Source organism: Neodiprion lecontei, chromosome 2 (genome assembly GCF_021901455.1).
Source record: "Neodiprion lecontei isolate iyNeoLeco1 chromosome 2, iyNeoLeco1.1, whole genome shotgun sequence".
Lineage (NCBI taxonomy): Eukaryota > Metazoa > Arthropoda > Insecta > Hymenoptera > Diprionidae > Neodiprion > Neodiprion lecontei.
The window spans coordinates 17327797-17348159 of NC_060261.1; the positions used below are offsets into that span (position 1 = coordinate 17327797).

Here is a 20363-nt window from a genome sequence, read left to right on the forward strand (position 1 = left end):
TTACTAATACCCTAAAAATAAAATTTTCAGGTTCATTAGTAAAATTTCATGACATTTTATGACTTTTTAAGGGTTGTATTAAATTTCATCAAATTAGAGAATTGAAAAAATTTTTTCAGATTATTCGACACCCTGAAGAAGCGTGAATCTGTTTGCCATAAATTTTTAAGATGTATATTCGGGTGATTCTTAAAAGGGTCATTTTTTAATATCGACCATCCTACCTTCCATATCAGATACAAATAATTCAAAAATAATTCCCTAATTTTTTCAGATGTTTACCTCAACTTGAAACCCTCCTGCCAACAGAATGGATTTCCCCATTTAAAATACACGTGTTTCGAACACATTTTTAGTATATATTTTATTGCAAGAATAATAATTTTTAAAAAAATTTCTAACTACGAGATTTTAGTTGGCATCAATGGTCTTATCTGAGAAAAAAATCGCGTCATCATACCAGGCAATCTAGACAAATTGCACTATCTTTAAACAAAAAAAAAAAGGTCACCTTTCAAAGGTGTGTAATTTGTCGAATTTTCCTGGTATGATAATGTGAAATTTTTCTCAAATAGTAGCATCAACGCCCACTAAGACCTCGCAGTTACAAATTTCTTTGAACATTATTACTCTTACAATAAAACATATAGTGAGAATGTGTTCGAAACACGTGTACTTTAAATGGGAAAATACATCCTGTTAACAGAAAGGATTAGAGTTGAGATCAAAATCAGAAAAGTAGGAAATTATTTTTGAATTATTTGGACCCGATTTGGGGGGTAGGACAGTAGAATTTCAAAAATGATCTATTCAAGGACCACCCCATACCATATAATACAAGCAAGGTCGACCTATGATTTATTATGAACATCACCACTCTGAAATTGTTTTTCTTTGAAACTGCCAGCCTTGAAATCTATTCACAACTATAATTATATTCTCTTTATAAGACAGCCCAGAAGTTTTCAACTTATTTCAACATAGATCACTGTCCTACAATCTAAGGGAGCCGAAAACTTTAATCAATAGCTTTTCTACAAATAATGTTATCTATTATGCAATAATTAACAAGGTAAGGAGGCCCCGGTAGACCACTGCGTATAAGTTACCAAGCTATTCAAATCTTAAGACGTTGAAACGTCCATTACAGTTATCGACTGCATCTTTTTATCATTAATCTTTGTCTTTCATTTGTAAGTGCGTCACCCATCATCAGGTGTTTTATATTTTGTATATACTTTCCTTGTAATTGGCAATTTATACCTGTTGATCTTTATAAATAAATAAATATTATAGTACAGTTATAATATGCAAATTAATCACACCGGAGATAGCTATTAGTGAAAAAAAATTCAGGCTATCTACATATTTCTGTAATGACAAATTAACCCTAAGACATTACAATCCGATTAAATACCAGTGAGATTAATAATTTAAACATCCCGATTAGAAAACCTTTTATCAAATTTTTTATATATCAGCTTCCATAAATTAACTTTTCTCAAAATACATTTCTACTACATAGTAGAGATGTTGCCTCACTCATGTTCATCATCATTAGAGTAAATAACATTAATGCAGATTTTATAGATGACTTTTTTCATAATTTTTTATTCGGACCATGTGACCTATTCATCCTTAATTAATAGACTTCAATATTGTTTCTCACCTGTTGCTCAAGATTGAATCGTTCTTCAATAGGTGACAAGCGACCGTCATTGTGGGTTTTATCACTGTTGCCAAATTGCTCTTCGTATTCAGCCATTTTAGCAATAAGCTCAGAGAATTTTTCATCGCTAATTCGCTGCTCTTGTTCAAACAATTGTCTTTCTTCCTCGAGTTTTCCAGCCCAATAGTCTTCGCACTGTTCATACTCAGTTCTTAACAAATCCAAACTTCTCTCTAATTCTGTGCAGCGCTCACTAAGCTGCTTTTTCTCATTAACATACTTCTCTTCCACCTCTGGCAAAATGTCTGTAACTTTATCAAAGTCTGTACAATCTTTCGAATTTTCAGCTTTTTCAGATGACTGCCTTACATTGTAGAAAACATTGCTCTTCTCTCTGTCGATTTTTGATTGATCAGAACCATTTTCATCTCGGCGTGGTGGATAATCGCGTAGGCCAGTCATTTTGTTTTTGGACATGGTTTTCATGTCTAAGTTATTAAAGTTCTTATCAGTATTTTTAACTATATCGTCGTTGCCAAGTGCTTTCCTATCGACTTTCCCCTTGTCTGTCCTATTTGTCACAAAGTCTCTACTACATTCATTCGTTAGTTGTGCACTTTCAGCTTCAAGTTCATTTGCTAAACTTTTAATAGAGTCTGTTTCTTGGGGATGTGGCGATAAATTCGTATCTATTCTGCAAATCACATCCAACATTCTATTTTTCAGCAAACAGTTGTCGAGTGTGCAATTGTTTTTCTTTTCTGTCACAACATTGACCAGTTCTTTTTTCAATTTCTCAAGGACACTTCGCAGTTCCACTAACTGCTGTTCCTGTGTTTCAATGACTGCATTCAAATTGTTCGATCCGATTGAAATGTCCTTCTACAAAATTTTTTTTATAAACAATGAATTACGTGATGATGGTTTGAATATATATGGTAAATCTTTTTTCTGAAATTCTTCAAACTACTCACGTTTCTTATAGTTTTCGATGCTAAAAGTGCCTCCAACTCAGCCACCCTAGCAGTCAAATCTTTTGAATCAATTATATCCAAATTTCTGTAAAATATTGATAGAATTTGTGAGTTGTTTTTCTAAATTGGACACAATTCAAAACACTCAACGTTACTTACCCAGAACTTTGGACATCGGACTCAGAATGTTTCATCACTTCTAGCTCAGACGTAAGTTCGTCATTTTGATCTCGTAGTGCAGCGTTGTCAGACTGAAGCTTTTTTATGCGAACTAATAGGGAAACCAGAACCTCATTTTCTTTCACTTCAACATTTTCGACCTAGAAATTGAATTTTTAGGATAAAGGACCATGAATTACGACACAAGTGACTGAAAACAAACAATTTTTACGTATATTTTGAATCATACCTCGTCGTGCTCAGCAACCAGTGTTTGTATCTGCATTTGCAGCTGATTATTTGACGATCTGAGCTTGGAAAGGTGCTCCGATAAATTTTGATTTTCAGTCTCCAATGTGTGATTCTCAGACAAGACATTGGCTAGCTCAGTTCTGATACGTTGGTCTTCTTGTTGAAGCGTTTGCAGCCTCTGGTCCATTAATCTCAAGGTAGCAGCATTAGACTCGCGTTCGGAAGTAAGCTGATCTGTTAGGTCCTTGAGAATTTCCGCGTTCTTTAATTCCAGCTGCTTAATCTGGTTCTGACTCGACTTTTCCAAGCAGATATGATGTTCATCTACTTCTTGAGCCAGCAAAGTCGCTCTTTGGTTCGCTTCTGCTATATCCCCTCGTAACTTGTCTCTTTCCCCACTTAAATGTTCCACTAAAGTGCTGAAATTAGTTACTATAAATAAATCTCGGATGTAAACAGTAGATGAAATTAATTTCATATATAATGCTGATTCATGACGACTGAACATTTGGAAAATTAGTAATTATAACATTCGACAAGATGAGCAGACTTACTTGAGACTTCTGACCTCTTCCTGATACAGTACAAGTGCTCCTTTCAACAAACTAATGTGAGTCCCCATCACTCTGTTATCGGACTCATCCCGGAGGCTTTTCAACTCTTCGCAGAGCACATTTGTCAGCTCCGTGAGGCTGATGTCTGGACTGGTGAACCCAAGTTCTGACAAAAATGTGGCTGCATCAGGAACGCCAGCAACTTCCCACATATCCACGACTGTGCTGCTTCGGGCATAGCTAAATATTTAATTGAAATCATTTACCAAACTTATTTCTTATGCAGGTTATTATTGTTTAGCGTATCTTATTATTAAACAATAAAACTAATATATACGTCTGTAATACATTGCCAAAATTTTGTGAAACATTTTTCTTTATCAAAAAGATCTTAAGAATGTAACATATGACATTTTCAATTAAATTTCGATTCTCAGTTATCATCGACTGAAGGATTTCACCCAAATTAATTTAACTTGCTTTTCCAAAAACATTCCATATTGATTTCAACTGTTACCCGGTGTGATGAGGGCCGCGGATTTGGATACTTTCTTTCTCAGAGTCTTGTTTCATGATGTCATTTCGAAAGCCAGCATTCCACCCGGAGCTGAGTTGCTCGTGCAGCATTTTGGGGTTGCTGAATATCAACAAAAACTCTTCGAGAGTAATTTGTCCGTCGTGATCCATATCGAGTTTTTCAAATATTTGCTCCAATGTCTGAAAAAAAAAATGCCAAAGGTGTTGTAGTTATTGTAGATGGTTGGACAAATATCAGTGCTTTTTATTCATTTTATCATGAGACCGTTGCGCATTGAGCATTTCGAAAATTACATATCCGTAAGCTATGAAGATTTGTTTAAGAATGCGAAAATTGAAAATACTAGAATTAAAAAGAAAACCTTGCAAATCGATGGTTGATTAGAAATTGTTTCAAAATCAAACATAGTTTACTAGATTGCATCAAGTTCACGCTATACAGACTCGGTTTATTTAGAATACTATATTTTACAAACTCACTAACACTTTTTTTTTTTCAGTAGTCTATTCAGTACTGCCATTTGTTGATTATGACTAATATCAGTGCAATGTTGTCAAATTAAATATTTAACAATTCCAATATGATAAAAATAAGTCTTTAAATGATAAATTGTAGAAAACAGAATGAAATCGAACGATTCTATTAAATTTTGTCCCATTTTGAAGTAATTTGAAATTACGCATCAATGATCTAAGACCTTGTTAGCTAACGAATATAATAATTTGATAATTACCAATATACAACTATCTCATAATAAAATTAATACAAAGTATCGATGTTCGGTGAAACAACCTACTGAAAACATGTTCATAAATTTAAATCATTCTCTTCGTCTTCATTCAGAATAATTTCAGTTATTATACCTGTTTAGGAAGTAAAGGAATGCCGATGTATTGCGATACGATGGGCATCTCTTGTCGATCCAAACCCAAGTTAATTTTTGCCCATATTTCTCTTAGCCTCTGTTCATCTATTTTAATATCCTGATTGAGAAGACCATCGACGCCTCTCCACATTTCATTCCTTGCGCCATCTGAACCAAAAGTTTTGTTTTCCACAATTGTACATAAAATTGAAATTCTTTATCCCTACCTAAATGTTGGTGTTGAAAGTCCACAATATCTGCATTTTGATCTTTTGGTTTGGACTTCCGTCCGTATCTCTTATTGGCTAACTTGGTAGAGTTTAAACTCTGTAACGAGTCACCGTTGGAAAATTCACGGTCCGAATAACTGGAGATTCCATCTTGAGCGTTTCCTAATAAAGCAAGAAGGCCATCGCGGAATTCGTAAAAGGACACAGACTTATCAGTTTCGGTTTGCTCCAGGAGACATGATATCAGCTCTTTTCCCTGCTCCTCAAGTTGCAATTTCTCACACAATAATCGTAGCCCATTTTCATTGAGGCGTGTCTGTCCCTTTGTTTGACAACTCTCAAATACGGCTAAAAGTTGCTGTTCGTAAGGATCTGTACAATTTCCCTCCATCGCATCGTCCTAAGAAAATTTTCTCAAGCACTTTCGAATATTGTTCACCGCAGATGAAGCAACTAATTATCACAGGCCTGAAAGTTTGAAACACAATAAATATATATCATCAAAATATCTGTGGAATTCTTTTCTACAAATGGGAAAATTCAAAGTCTTTGTTTTTGAAGATTTCTTTTTCTCGAGTTATCCAAGTATTCAAGTTACACATCAATTTATTATTATAATTATAAATGGAAAAAAATTGTGTCCATTATTATGATAATGTAAATATTTTATTTATAAATAGCATAGCGAGCACGGTGGCAATGTAAGTATTCCGTTTATAAATAGCACAGTGAGCTTCAATCTTATGATGATGATCGAGACCTCATTCAGAGTATGAAATCTAAATGTCTGGAGTATTGAGAAGAGAAATTAGAAAAGCTTATGAGTGACGAGCTGTGATAAACTGTGTAGATTGTGTCGGGTTGTGGTCAAGGAAGTAGATTTATTACCAGTGGAAATGAATCCAAGGTCACACACATATAGATATGCATGTGCGTACCTATTTTAGTTGTGTCAATTCTATAATACGTGATCCTGTCAACACAAGAAGATACGCGAAGGTTGAGGGGGAAAAAATGGTCGAATAATATTCGGTACTGAATTAAATGAGTTATTATATATGTTTTGGAAATATATCACCATTTTTAATATTATTAGAGGAAAGCGGGAAAGCAAAATAACAGATACAACACGTAAACATCACAATGATCAATGTGCAACTTTGAACACTTATTAAATGGAACCTTAACTTCCTACACGCATACCTAATTATCACGAATGCGGTTAGACGGTAATTGGTCCGAATGAATGATTATCTTGTATCCACTTCAGGTTTGATAAGTGACAACTGAAGTGTGACTAAGTGTTGTATGTCTGTAAAGGATTGACGAAGTGACGACGAGTATCGTTATTCTTGCAAATCGTTACTCATAGCTTGTCAGCACCTCAGTCGTACTGGTGGCTGTCGTGCTTTACTTTAACTTTAGGTGGTAGTTCAAGAGCAATCAGCTGATTAGCGACCTGCTTTTCCTTAGACCATACAGAATTTCCATACTAGCAGGTTTTTGCCAATGATTATCGACAGTTACTTCAGTCAATTTATGCAAATGGTATGGCGGTCAACGACGTAGGTCCACATTTCAAGGTATCCTGTCCATCATCGTGAGATAATATGTGATTAAGAATTAGTTCAATTAACTGATCTTCAAAAATTAATGATTATATGGTAATCAGTGTTGACTGAAAAATTATAAAGACCACGAACCCTTATTGGCCCAGTATGACGATTTGTTTGCGAAGTGGGGAATCGAGGGAGTCACAGTTATCTATATTACCAACTTGTCGGTAATATAGGGGCTTAAAGTTATCGTCAAAAACCACCAAACTTATCACACGAGTCACAAGGTCGGCAATCTCTATTGAGGATATAACTTTATGGACACGACTTGCAAGGGGCAGGGGGGGGTACAGGGATCACTGAAATAGAGATATACATTTTAAGTTACAGGGATGAAACTACTCTATTCTTCTTCTTCTTCCTCTTCCTCTTGGCTACCTTCAATTGCGCTATATGCCAAAACTATTATTCGTACATGTTACAGCATCATGGTCTTTACTCCAGGTCAACGGAATCGACTTCAAGGTGAATTTCGGATCGCGCTCTTATTTGATGATTATTGACTATCTATAATTAGGAACATGCAACCATACGAGGGGACTGAATTCTTTGTAAACAAATATCTGCCTAAAATAAGGAGGCGCTTGTAACGTTTTAAAACGATTGGTTAATTTCGTGCCATGGCGTAACCACGGAAGTTTATGATTGGCTGAGTCATTGGCGTAGACAGGGAAAAATGCCCGTCGGTTGGGACAAATAGAATCGTTTTAGCGCTGGTGTGAATTTGCGCACGGTCTCTATAAGGCGATAGTTTGAATCGAAAACTTTTTACCAATCACATTGCAAAATCATCGATTAGTCGATCTTGGGCAGCCCCCTGATACCACTGCCTGACACTCACCACTGCTCGTATACTAAAAAATTGTACGCGTCTTATCCCCGTTTTTTAGTTCCTCTACGTGGCGCTAGTAGTAGACTTCTGACACGCTCGCTGCCCTCGCTGACCGCGCGCAAGCTCGTCAGACAACTACTAGCGCCACTAGTGGTGGGAATTGGCGGCAGAATCGAGGGACATCATGCGAACCACTTTTAGCACCTTGTGTCAAGGGGCTAGGGATGGAAACATGAGCTGAAGAATCGATTCTCGATTCCGATTCTTTTTTCCGAGATTTCGATTCTCAGAATCGATTAATCAATTTCAAGAATCGATTCTTTTAAAGAATCGATTCTGAGTAAGATTTTTCTTTTTTTTGATTCATTCGACGAATTAGGTAGTTCAATGTTATGAACTTTTTTTAAATGTTTAATTAGAGCCGACGTACTATTTTTATAAGTTAAATTTTTATTACATTCATTGCACTTTACGTTATTCCCCTTATCAATTTTTGTAAAATAAATCCATACCGGACTAGGCGACATTTTACATATTACAACTAATTTGCATATATCTATCTTAATATAGAAGGCGCTATCTCCATGTGAAAATAAAAAGAAAATGAACTATATATGTCATAAAAACATACATATTTGTAAGATGATTGGTTAAAAAAAAAAAAAGAAAAAAAAATAAGGAGGGTCAGAAAACGATGCGAGCGCACAGAGAACGCTAAATTTAAAATATTTTCATAATGATATATACTTTGGACCATTTTTCATTCAATATTGATGCTATAGTGTCATTGATCCGGTTTTAAAATAAATTATAGAATCGATCGCTAAGAATCGATTCTAGATTGATTCTGATAACTGGGAATCGAATCTAAAGAATCGAGTTTTTTGACCACAGAATCGATTCTCGGGTAGAATCGGAATCGATTTTACCATCCCTACAAGGGGCTGACCATGGTATAACCACGAAGTAGTGTAGCGAATGTAACCCATAGACTTATAAAGATAGACTGAGCGCTCTTATGAGCCGCTTGAAGCAAATAATTGAAGGACAGAAATATGCCGGGAGTACTCCTTTCTCTCTCTGACGATATTTGTGGCGGGGATCGAGGCGGTAGAGGAGAATGAGGCGAAATTATGCGCCTATATCCATAGCTGTTCCCATTCCACTGCTCCGTTGTCTCCCACCATGACGCCGATTGAAAAGAGAGCGCAGTACTCCCGGTATATCTCTGTCCTTTATATGTAATTGTCAGTACCTCTTATAGGAGCGCTCGGTCCACGGTCTTATATACGAACGTGGCTCAGTCTATCTTTATAAGTCTATGGTGTAACCAATTGCCCGCGACTGTAGCGCTAAAAGGCGTGCCGTGGTTGAAAGCAGTACAAAACAAGGAACTAGTCCAGTGTTGGCAACCGTACGATAATTATCGTACATGTGCGATAATTTCATACCAACGTACGATATACCATAGCGATTCATTATCGTACGCAATTGTACGATAATATTCAAATATCTAGAATTTTTTCCTAATTGAACGAATAAAGTCATTAGTTTGTGATGGACAAAAATATCGATGGATAATCGTTTACTCTTTTATATATATATAAAATAAAAAATAAAAAAAATATACATAAAATATATGAATAATTGACTGATTAAATTTGGAGCTTTTTGATTTACGTAAAATTTTTGAATCGCACAAATTTTAGCCTCATCTACTACCCGGTACACCCGTGCAAAAATGATAAAATTCAAAAAATTATGTGTCGGGCGCAATATAACTTCACGATAATATTAATTTTATTATTTTATTAATAACTAACGCTTTTTTACGTTATTTCAAAATGTACGATAATTTTTCGTCAGGTACGATAATCTTACGCCCCTGCTACGATCAGCGTCATCTTCTAGGTTGCCAACGCTGAACCCACGGAGTATAGATACAAGGAGTCTGAACGGTATCGGGGTTTTCATAGTATTAATGTACGCAATAATAAACCTAAATCATAGTTCTCTTTTCTGCCACTGGCTGCGCAGGTACTCAGGACGTACCGTTGTTATTATTATTATTACACGTAAACATACACCATATACTAGCTCGCGAATGTTAAAATTAATTAAATTAAATATAAAATAAAAATTTATCTATTTAAAATTAATTTTAAGAAAACAATGGGTAGGTGTTGTGCTGTTCATGGTTGTCTTAGTGGCCGAAAGGCAAGTGAGAATGTAGAGAAAGTAGCTTTATTCAAAGCACCAAAAGTGAGTAACCTCAAAATAATATTGAAAATTTGTGTTATTAACAAATAATTCTAAAATTTATGTAGTTTTCTAATATTTGAAAAATATTTTTATTTATGTGCTTAAATATAAAAATATATATTACTTTTAAGGATGTTGAATTGCGTAGTAAATGGAGCTCAGCTTTGGGACAAGAATTAAAAGCTAGCAGTTTTATTTGCGAATTACACTTTAATCCAGAGAATGTGATTAAAACTGATCGAGAGATTTTAAAAGATGGTAGTGTATATGTGTATGAATACCAGAAAGTTCATTTGAGGAAGAAAGCTGAGCCAAAATCACATACTAATGACGACAATGAAAACAATTGTAGCTTGCTATTAAATAATGATTCTTCAACAATCTCTGATATAAATGACGATACGACAAGAAATATATCAATTTTTGTTGGCTGTGACGAGCATAAAAAAGAATTAACAAAAAAAATAATTAACAATTTCATAATAATGCGGGGGCATTTTCTAGTCAAATGTTTTAATAAAAGTGCTACGGAGAGAAAAGTTAAATGTAAATCCTAAAACTTTGTATTTAATTCCACATTTCTCAGAATATTTTTTTCCAGAGAGGTGTCAATAGCAACAAGACTTCCCGCGTAAGAATTTAAACGAGTGCTTCTTAAAAAGTGGCGCACTCTACCGGCAAAAAAACCTGTCCCCTAAATTACGACCATTCGTTCAACATTACGTTCAGACTCCTTGTATCTATACTTCGTGAGTCGGCCTATGGCACTTTCCAGGCCTTGATTATAAACATGTCAACTTTGAACGAGTCTCCATCGAGTACTGACGACGATGAAGAGAATTTGGAAGCATTAAAAGAAGCTACAGACTCTCAGTTTTTAAAAGATTCCTTATTTTACAACAAGCCAGAAACTGGTGTTTATGCATTTTGAAAATTGTACTTTAACCTCAACTGTCTTTACATTCCTTATTCTACTCACCTTTGTTTTAGTTTGATTCGCTAAGTCAATTCGCAGTAATTTAAATTTAATCTAGAGACACGATAACACGATGTAAAAGCGTAGAATGTAATATTAATTTTTGCATAGTGTTGAAGTATGTAAATAAATAAGTAATTTCTGAAGAATAACGTCAACGATTTTTAGGAAATGATGTAGAAGCTGAAAAATCTGTATTACCAAAATCGTTGCGGAGAAACGTCGAATTGATGGAAGAATATAACAAATTTGGAGTGTCTCAAGATTTTAAAAATTTTGTTGCAAAACAGCTGGCCAAATCTTTAGATAAGTAAGTTTTGAAACAACTGATGGACAATTTTTAATCTTTCATGTTCTGTATTAAAAATTCTGTTACCCCCTTTCAGATCTGTCCAAGAAGTCGTCTACAAAAATGGCAGCGTTTCAAAGCCCAAGAAAAGTAAGAAAAATACATCAGGGATAAGATTATTGAGGGACTCAAAAGTAAATTTAAGCCACATTGAGGAGGAAAATTTCGACCATAATATAAAATATAGAAGAAAAACTGAGGATAAAATCAATTTGGATGAGCACATTTCTAGGTGTGCAGAAGCTGCCATTGAACCAGATTTGATTTTATCCAAAGCCAGTACTTTAGCGTGGGCAGACACAACAAAAGGAACTTTATACAAATATAAAACACAGGATAACAGAGTTCTGACAGAAATCAGTTAACACTAAACTCCAACTGTCTTTTCTTTGTCAGATAATTTGTAAGTTTGTATTTTGCTGTGAAATTAAGTTTCAAATATAAAGGTATCAAAGTTTGAGTTCAAGTCCTCAAAGAAAATGTTAATAATAGATTGAATGAATGTTATTGGTAAAGTTTACTTGCAATCTTTATTGATATAAATTCACCTAAAGACCAACAAATTATAAGTAAATTATCGAGTTAATTATCTTCAACAGTCAACCTACCATTATGTTTAATAATTTAGTAATATAATTTTTCCAATAGATATAGTAAAAGAGCTAGTAAACAATACAGAACCAAAAACCGTACATTAGTTCAAGAAGGATATATTTATCCATCTGTTATTTTTATCAGGGAAGGCTCGCGAGGTATGATCTTATTGACGATTCATCCGAACTATGAAGTTATAGGCAGTGCTCACGAGCTGCGATCTTGTTTTTAGGATTGGTCGATATATAGATTTCACAATGAAGATGGTGATCTGAATAATTTTATATTCAATTTACCTTGCGTCATATATTCCTATTATTTTTGTTTTCAGGTTGGGTGTTGATATTATTGAAATATTTTATCACCCAAGGTTTACTAATAAATTAAAGATTATTATAGATATGTTTTATTTGATGCCATTCCATAATATGCTTGTACGATCAAAATGATACGTTAATTATTATTTACTCCAATTACATTATTCCTACAATGCCAGGACGTAAGTTTTGCTCTGGAACCGAACTAATCCTATCACTGTAATTTGAAACTAAAATCATATTTTAATTCCTCAAATACGAAACATGGTTGATATTGCTTGGCACCTCGGTATAATACAAATAATTATAATACAAATATGAAATACCATAGTACATTTAATATTCTGATTCATACACAGGTATATACATGTATATATACACACACACATATATATATATATATATATATATATATATACATATACACACTTTTTTTTTATTATAACAGTAATATTGTTACCAATTATTAGCGTTTCTTTTATTTGTGTCCAATTTACCAGACATCTTTCACAGCCTATCCAAATAGTGTGCAACCACCATACCTCGCTGCGGAGAGCAAATCTCCGTATCTTCATGTCGTAATAATATAGTTTCCTACAACTTAAAACTTCTAACTAAATGACAAACGAATATAATTATTAATTTAGATACAATTGGAATAACATTGACCTGAAATATTTTATAATTTTTTTCCACGATTTTGTTTTAGTTTCTTTCTTTTTGAAACTTTTCTCTGCTGTTTCTCTTTACTCTTTCTGGATATTCGTAAATGTTTGTTTGTTTGCTTTTTGTATAAATTATTCTAGTAATAAATATTTCATCACTTAATAGACCTAAATTTACTTTTGTTGAAATCTTTAACTTCATCGTCTGCATTTTGTTTATTTTTTTTATTTATTTATATATAAACTTAATTATGTATAAATCCACTCTACAACCATAATTCTAAATATAGTTGTATTCTGGAAAAATTAATTATATATTCAATATAATACAGTGCTAAAAATTTACCCCAACTTAACGAATAATCAGTTGTGGATCAGATTTCTTTGTTGGATAACTCAGTTTGGAGCAGCGGTAAGCGAGGAAGGCAATTTTTGCTGAGTGGCCATTGCTGAATTAGTGCATGTGTCTTTGCCAATTGGTTGAACTTTAGTTGCCGACGCCATCGCAGTTATTATTCTATGGCATGTCGTTATCTCAGTGCTTGATACTGGCTCAGTTTCATTATCGTGAATTTTCATTGCATGGAGTTTCGTGTGTTGACAGGGACTTACATGATGCAGTCGCGAGAAACAGTCGCTACAAACTCTGACTGGATTGTAGAGCTGTTCACTAGGCAGCGGAGTCGAGTTCTCCGAACAGTCTGCACAGAATATTTTACCACAGCCTCTGAAAGTATAACTTTCTTTGTCAGTTTATCGGAAAATACCATTTCCTTGTTCAAATTTACATCATTCGTCAATGTTTTAGCAACTTGCTTTCTTTACCTGCAGTGATGCTTGCGTCTTCCAAGCCAAAATTCTGTGTCGCATCCCATACAACGATTAACTGCATGATCAGGCACCCATAGGACCGGTGCTGGGCCCAGCTCTTCCACAGCTTCCCAAGACATGTCGGAGGGAAGCGATTCTCCGTGTTCACCTGCACTGCCAACTGAATCCGGCAATGACCCCTAAATTAAAAACTCAGTTTTAGCTATTTTACAATCTATTTGTACAGTTTCATACTTGCTGAATCGTACATGAACGTTTTCTTCCTTTTTTTGTTATATCTAAATACAGTTAGAAACGGTCAATTATGGATGAATAGGCTGGTTTGTTTAAAAATTCTCCAGTAATATTATTTATGCCAATGACTGTGAACACAAATGAAACAACACCCTACTATGTAACAGAAATTAATCTTGGCAAGTCCGAGTAAGACAAGCTAAGGTATCAATAATTTGAAAATAAATTGTAGAATTAGAATGTTCAAAATCTTTAAACTCTGCTAAACTCTTGAACTACACTATTTTTTTCTAGTGTTCTGGGGCACGTTTTACTCACTGAACAGATCCTCACAAAATTGTCTGAAAAACATTCAAGAAATATTATATTATATCATAGTTATCACATGAAAACCTAATTGTTGACGAACATCTGTTATGCCATCCTTGCAAGAATTTATTTTTATCCACTCTGCCAACAACTATTTGTAAAAATTCTTTCCGGCGATTTTTGGAGATCTTTATGGTAATCAACATAAATCTAAAAATTGAATTCGGATCATAAACACCAGAGTTTAACCATTATTGACTTCTAATTATGAAATCTCTTCTAAAATTGTTGATATCTCAGCTTCTGCAATTCGGATTTGCTGAGATTCATTTCTACTACATAGTAGAGATGCTGTTGCATTAGTTTTCACCATCATTCGCAGAAACAACACTGCTAGAGATTTTTTTACAACGATTTTTTCTGCAACACATCTAATGTTTACAATTATTGAAGCTAATGATATTGTAATCTCGTTAAATCCACTGAAAAGCTCAAACATAATTAGATTTCATGGATTATGAAGGAAAACCAATAGAGTCTCAAGAAAATATCACGTCCTTCATTCGTTTGTGTTTTGGTATTGATTATGTTCTGGTATTAAATGGAACTGTTTTTGATTTTTTAATATTAAAATCTGTCTTACTTCACAACTCTCGCAGATGTCACGGAACATAAATCATATTCCGAACTCTCACCACTTCCATTTTTCATACTTAAAAAACTGGTGAGTAAGTAACGTACGTTGAGCTCAATATGAGTCGAAAAATATCTGCAGGGGGAAAAAGCATCAAGAAAGCTAATTGACAGCGAAAAAATTACGAGAACTGCAAAGTGCATCATCATAATTAGCCAAACATAGTTCAAATTAAAGTCCTGATACTAAATTGCACGTTCCTTAATAATTATAAGATTATGAATTTCGTCAGTGAAAGTCAAAACGACGTTTTCGTTTGAAGAATTTTTCCGTCGGTTTTTGTGTGTTTTATTAACTGAATGTCTTTTCGGCTTTCACCGACGAAATTCACAACCTAAGCTCCATGATCACGAAACTTCAACAATAATTACAATAGGGTAATAAACTTCACAGTAAAACAAAAAGAGGAAAGAAAACAGGAACAGCTTTTCTTAAACCTAATAGTACTCACAATGTCATCAATGCGATCAATGTCAGTGTTGTGATTGCAGACTTTTTTAATCAGAGCTAGCCTTGTTGTGTGTAATTCCTTTCGCAAGGCTTCAACCTTCAGCTGAAATATAAAATAAATGTTAGCTGTAATCAGCAATTGAGTTGTGAACGATTTTTAAGCATATTTACAGATTTCACCTTATTTTCTACGTCTATTTGCTGCAATCGCATTTGAATGTCACTGCATATAACAGGCAATCCGTCAATATCATCTAGCTTATCAGAATTTTCAATTGTGTTATCTTGATGAATCGGCGAGGCAGGACAAGCGCTGCTAGGGGTTCTTGATAGTAAAGGTGCGCTTATGTCGCTGACATCGCTGCCGTCGTGAGCTCTGTTGCAATTACAAGTGCTGCGAAGGTGATTCGCATCTCCCCAAGTTAGTATCGACTCTTCGGATGGTGCCCTTTGGGATCTGATATCATTGTTATGGATCCGTGTAAATAAAATAAAGTTGCAATGGTCTAGGAAAAGTTTTCGAACGAAATGCATAAATTACATCACACTTACATCTCGTTATCAATATCAACAGCATTGTTAACAGGATCGCCATTTGGTATAAGTGTATCAGTAGAACTATCAACCGAAGGATTGACAGGTGATCCGCTCGGTATCTCAGCCTTATAATCCTTTCTCAAATTCACGTTTTCAACTGTGTTTTCGTGTACGGCCTGAATACTATCACTCAACGTGTTTTTTTCAACTTTATCATTATTCTCGAAATTCATCGAATCAAATTTTCTGAAATATGCACACAAAAACGTTAATTACGTGTCACGAGAAGTTTCGTTGAGGATGAATGTGGGTTACAGTCTGAATCAAAATTTAAGAAAAGTGAAAAAACTGTTTCAACAACCTTTAGCAATGTTATTTGTGCGAGTGATAATAAACTCGAATGAAACAACATCCCTGCTGTGTAATACAAGTGATTTCGGCCAAATACGAATAACGCAAACTAAGATATCAACAGTTTGAGAAAAGTTTTACAGTTAGAACTAGTTCCGAATGAATAAGCCCTGGTGTTTTTGGGTTCAATAGGCTTACTACCCATATGCTTACAAAACGATTTGAAAAACATTTAATAAATCTTAAATTATAGGATAGTTATAAGGCGCAAACTCAATTGCTGAGGAATATTTGCCGTACTGTGCTTATAAAAATCTTTTTATCATCTGCATGTAACTATTGGTAAAATTTTTATTAGATGATTTCTGGAGATCTGTGATTAACAAAATAAGCTCAAAAATATTATAATCAGATCAAAAACCCCAGAGTTTAATCATTTTAAATGTTGTAATTATAAATCATTTTCTCAATTTGTTGATATCTTAACTTGTGTTATTTGAATTTGTTCATACAAATTTCTCACATAGTAGGTATGTTGTTTCATTTGTGTTCACGATCATCAGCGCGAAAATGCTGTTTGATATTTTTTTAAATCGGTTTAGTTTCCTTCCCCAACTGTTGATTCAGATGCTACAAACCATTCCTCTGTGTGTAAGGTACTTACTTTTCTAATGTAATGCTGGGGTCGCTCAGTCTTCTATGTGGGTACACGTTGTGGTCTTGAGCATGTATCAAATCACCGTATGATCGTGTCTTTGTCATCTGGCTTTGAGGTTCGTCCCCTTCTCCTCCTTCAATATCAATTATGCCAACTGTTTGTTTGTCCTTGTTGTCTCCTGTCGACGTAACCATAGAGCCTAGATATACCTCAGACCACAACACAAGGTCACGCACACTGCAGCTAGGCCATAGAACCTTCAAATAAGAAATTAATGATAATAGAATGGAAACAGAAACGATATCATTCTACCGTCATTACTGGAAGAAATTGTCAAACCAGCATCGACTTACCTGGTGCTTTGAAGGTGAATACAGGTAATTGACAAAAGAATTTGAGTTCAGAAAACGCCAAACGGAGAAAGTGCGCTCTCGCACTCTAAATTGTAGTCGCTCTTGTCTATTATTACACAGGAATGTTCCAAAGAGCTGTGAATATGTATGCTGTGCCAACTTGACCTAGAATAAAGAATAATTTCCAGATTCTAAGTGAATGAAAATTGTTTCAAACGTTGTCTCGACTGATTTTATCACTTCTGAATAGGACTCACGATATATTCTGGGGACATCTGAAAACCGCACGGAAATTGACGTATCAATTGGTGCACGCAATCCAGCCACTGTAGAAATACAGGGCAACGTTCGTTCGGGTCGTCGCAGCCTATAGTCTGGCCGCACCGATCGGCAAATTTGTGACCAAAATCAAACCATTCTCTTTCGCAGAGAATTTGGAAACCCTAAAATAATTGGTGTTAGAAATGTTACACTGATATTCCAAGTTGAACGAGGATCAATTATGGATAAATGGGCAGAATCTGAATCAAAAGTTATAAAAATAGGTAAAACTGTTTGAACAATCTCCGGCAATGGTATTTGTGGCAGTGATGATCAATACCAACGAAGGTACATCCCTCCTATTCAATATTCTAAGCTAACTCTGAATAAATTCGAATAACACAAGCTGGAATATTTACAACTTGAAAAATGGTTTTATTATTCAAACGTTCAAAATGATGAAGTTCTGAAGTTGTTTCTGACCTGATCCCCATAAATGATCAAAAAATCATTCAATACATCTCATGTAAGGTAGACATGACGCACAAATATGATTGTTGATAATCATCTATAATATCTATTTTCATTCACCCTGGGGATAACTATTAGTAAAATTTGGTTGAAGAAATCTCTGAAGATCTCCGTGGTAAAGAAAATTAGCTCAAAACCACTAGAATGAGTGAGAAAATACCAAAGTTTAATAATTTTGAATATTCTAATCATTGACAATTTGCTCTAATTGTTGATAACTTGGCATATGTCAATCGAATTAGCTGAGATTCATTTCCTCATCTACTTTTTCAAGCACTGCTCGCCCTGCGACGCACATGCAGTACCTGCCAGCCTTAGTTACTAGTTAGGGACACGGCCAATTGCAGGCTGTTTACGAATCGTTTTAGATGGAGGTAGTATATAGAATTACGTACGTGGTGCAGACGCATATAGACTTGTCACACATATAACTATTATATTGCATAGCAAGGATATTGTTTCCTTCACGATCACTGTCATTGGCACAAATAACATGGCTGGGGATTTTTTAAACGGTTTAGGGTTCGTATGTTTTTGAAATCTGAAATTCCCTGATTTTTCCAAGTATTCCAGCCTGAAAATAGGATTTTTCCAGTAACCCTTCATGAAAGATGATGCTGATGATCGACAATCTTTTTTACACATTAATACTAATACCTTCAATATTACCTAGTAATTAACTAACCGTCTGACTATCAATTTACAAATAACAGCCTGCAATTTTCCGTAACCAAAAAATGAAAAAGGTTTGGTATTAAGTAATATGTACATAGAATGTATGAAGTGGTGCGGCGAAACAAAATTTTAAGCATCATTTTTTTCTTCTTAAAATTGACAGTACTTGGTATAAGAACGAGTTTATTCCTTCGACGGACTCAAACTTCCGGTCTTATTTTCGAAATTCCCTGACTTTTCCCTGCTGTAGGAAATTCCCTGAATTTTTCCGGTTTTCTAAATTTTCCCTGTGCGAACGAACCCTGCGATTTTTTCTTTTACCTCAACTTTTGATTCAGACATGGTATGGCCCATTTGTCCTTAAGGGAATGTATGGCTGAGAGTGTATAAATTTGGGACTTCACGTCTTGACAGGCAACTATTCAAATCGATTGCGGTTTATTTTGATCAAAAGCATTGTATATCGAACTTCATTCTCATATTGTTTCTTACTAGAATCTGTTAGTAGCAAGCCTCTTTATTGAATTTCAACTTCAAACGGTCGACATTTGTCATGAAAAAAATTTCGGATCCTGGTAAAGAAGATAAAATTTAAAGTAAATTGATTAAGTTGATTTTGAGATATTGTGAACACCGCAACATATGTCAAGCGGCAAAATCGTTGACGTTATGTTATCTTCAAGAACAATAGTTCCTATCAATTCGTTACACTAAAAAAAAAAAAATGTAAATGGAGCTTGTGAATACAATAAATCCTATTCGAATAAAATAGTTCGCTGTGAAGATATGAATTTCTAGAATTTACTAATTTTTTCAGCCGTGATCATATATACCCCTTTGAGGCAAACAGTCCAACCAACTGTGTAAGACTATATTTTTAATCTGCTGCATGATCACCTCTATTGTCCGGTAATAGGGATCTAATAGCAACTGAGCTAAGGCAACGATTTGTGGGGTCCTGTCCCATCCGTCGCTGCAATGCACAAGCACTGGTCGTCCATCCCGTTCAATAGCAGAAGCAACAGTTACAGCTGCCCTGAGTAAGCCGGACATGTGTTGGAGCCATCGAGTACCTTCGAGTAAACTCAGCCAACTGAGGGACATGAACATTGAATTTTAGTTGTCAAGAATGCGTCATGTCAATAATATCAAAGCCAGTAAGCTTCGGAAACTCACTTTGGTGGATCCGCGTCGGAAGCACAAAGCTGTCTGACGGCGTGAAAGCTCTTTCGTATCGAATGTATGTTAGGAAGGTTCATGAACTGGATGTCGCAGCTCGGGTAATATTCTGGGCATTCGCATCCACCTCCGCGTGCTCTATTCGCTACCGCTGTTGTGTAGGATCTCGCGTCAACTATCAGAACTTTCTGCAATCATACAAATAATTGAAATTCATTTTGATCATTTATTGTTCAAAGAAACCATAGTTAATAAATTATTTTAGGAGGCGAAGTTTATAATCTAGAAGTTATATTATAGGAAGAATCATTATCTTTCAACTCGAATAATAGAATCATCGAGAATTGGACAAACTGTACAAGGCAGAATAATACTCACATATTATAAAGTTGACGCTCTCAAACGAATTCTGAGGTTCCAAAATAATAATGAATATTACAAACTTCAA

The 20363-nt window shown here is 34.9% G+C and overlaps 3 protein-coding genes across 10 annotated transcripts in view; 2 read left to right on the forward strand and 1 right to left on the reverse strand.

The window, feature by feature from the left end:
• The window catches only part of LOC107221704 (blastoderm-specific protein 25D), a 37149-nt gene that overhangs the window by 5992 nt on the left and 10794 nt on the right, over positions 1–20363 (reverse strand). For 3 of the 7 annotated variants that reach the window (XM_046733114.1, XM_046733113.1, XM_046733115.1), the window contains 10 exons: positions 19913–20103; positions 19634–19829; positions 17527–17712; positions 17270–17434; positions 16923–17173; positions 5144–5152; positions 3053–3452; positions 2803–2963; positions 2644–2728; positions 1670–2551 (listed from right to left, as the gene is read on the reverse strand). In XM_046733114.1, coding sequence (XP_046589070.1) covers positions 1670–2551; positions 2644–2728; positions 2803–2963; positions 3053–3452; positions 5144–5152; positions 16923–17173; positions 17270–17434; positions 17527–17712; positions 19634–19829; positions 19913–20103 — 2526 coding nt within the window. The other 4 variants (XM_046733117.1, XM_015660798.2, XM_046733116.1 and 1 more) reach the window with 4 other exon arrangements.
• Positions 9736–10624, forward strand: LOC124293167. The gene is made up of 2 exons (XM_046733121.1): positions 9736–9951; positions 10083–10624. The coding sequence occupies exons 1-2, from the start codon at positions 9862–9864 to the stop codon at positions 10506–10508; spliced, it is 516 nt and encodes a 171-aa protein (XP_046589077.1). The 5' UTR covers positions 9736–9861; the 3' UTR covers positions 10509–10624.
• LOC107221696 lies at positions 10690–13143 on the forward strand. Of its 2 annotated transcripts, none has more exons than XM_046733120.1 (3): positions 10690–10865; positions 11108–11237; positions 11314–13143. In XM_046733120.1, exons 1-3 carry the CDS (start codon positions 10742–10744, stop codon positions 11639–11641), a joined length of 582 nt encoding a protein of 193 aa, XP_046589076.1. In that variant the 5' UTR covers positions 10690–10741; the 3' UTR covers positions 11642–13143. The 2 variants fall into 2 exon arrangements, with proteins under 2 accessions (XP_046589076.1, XP_015516262.2); XM_015660776.2 differs by having other exon boundaries at positions 10691–10865; positions 11096–11237.

Bases quoted from the DNA above. Each gene is read 5' to 3' on its own strand.
- LOC107221696 (XM_015660776.2), top strand. From the start codon at position 10,742: ATGTCAACTTTGAACGAGTCTCCATCGAGTACTGACGACGATGAAGAG. The intron at 10,866-11,095 runs GTGTTTATGCAT...AACGATTTTTAG, and splicing joins TTACAACAAGCCAGAAACTG to GAAATGATGTAGAAGCTGAA. The intron at 11,238-11,313 runs GTAAGTTTTGAA...ACCCCCTTTCAG, and splicing joins CTGGCCAAATCTTTAGATAA to ATCTGTCCAAGAAGTCGTCT.
- LOC124293167 (XM_046733121.1), top strand. From the start codon at position 9,862: ATGGGTAGGTGTTGTGCTGTTCATGGTTGTCTTAGTGGCCGAAAGGCA. The intron at 9,952-10,082 runs GTGAGTAACCTC...ATTACTTTTAAG, and splicing joins CTTTATTCAAAGCACCAAAA to GATGTTGAATTGCGTAGTAA.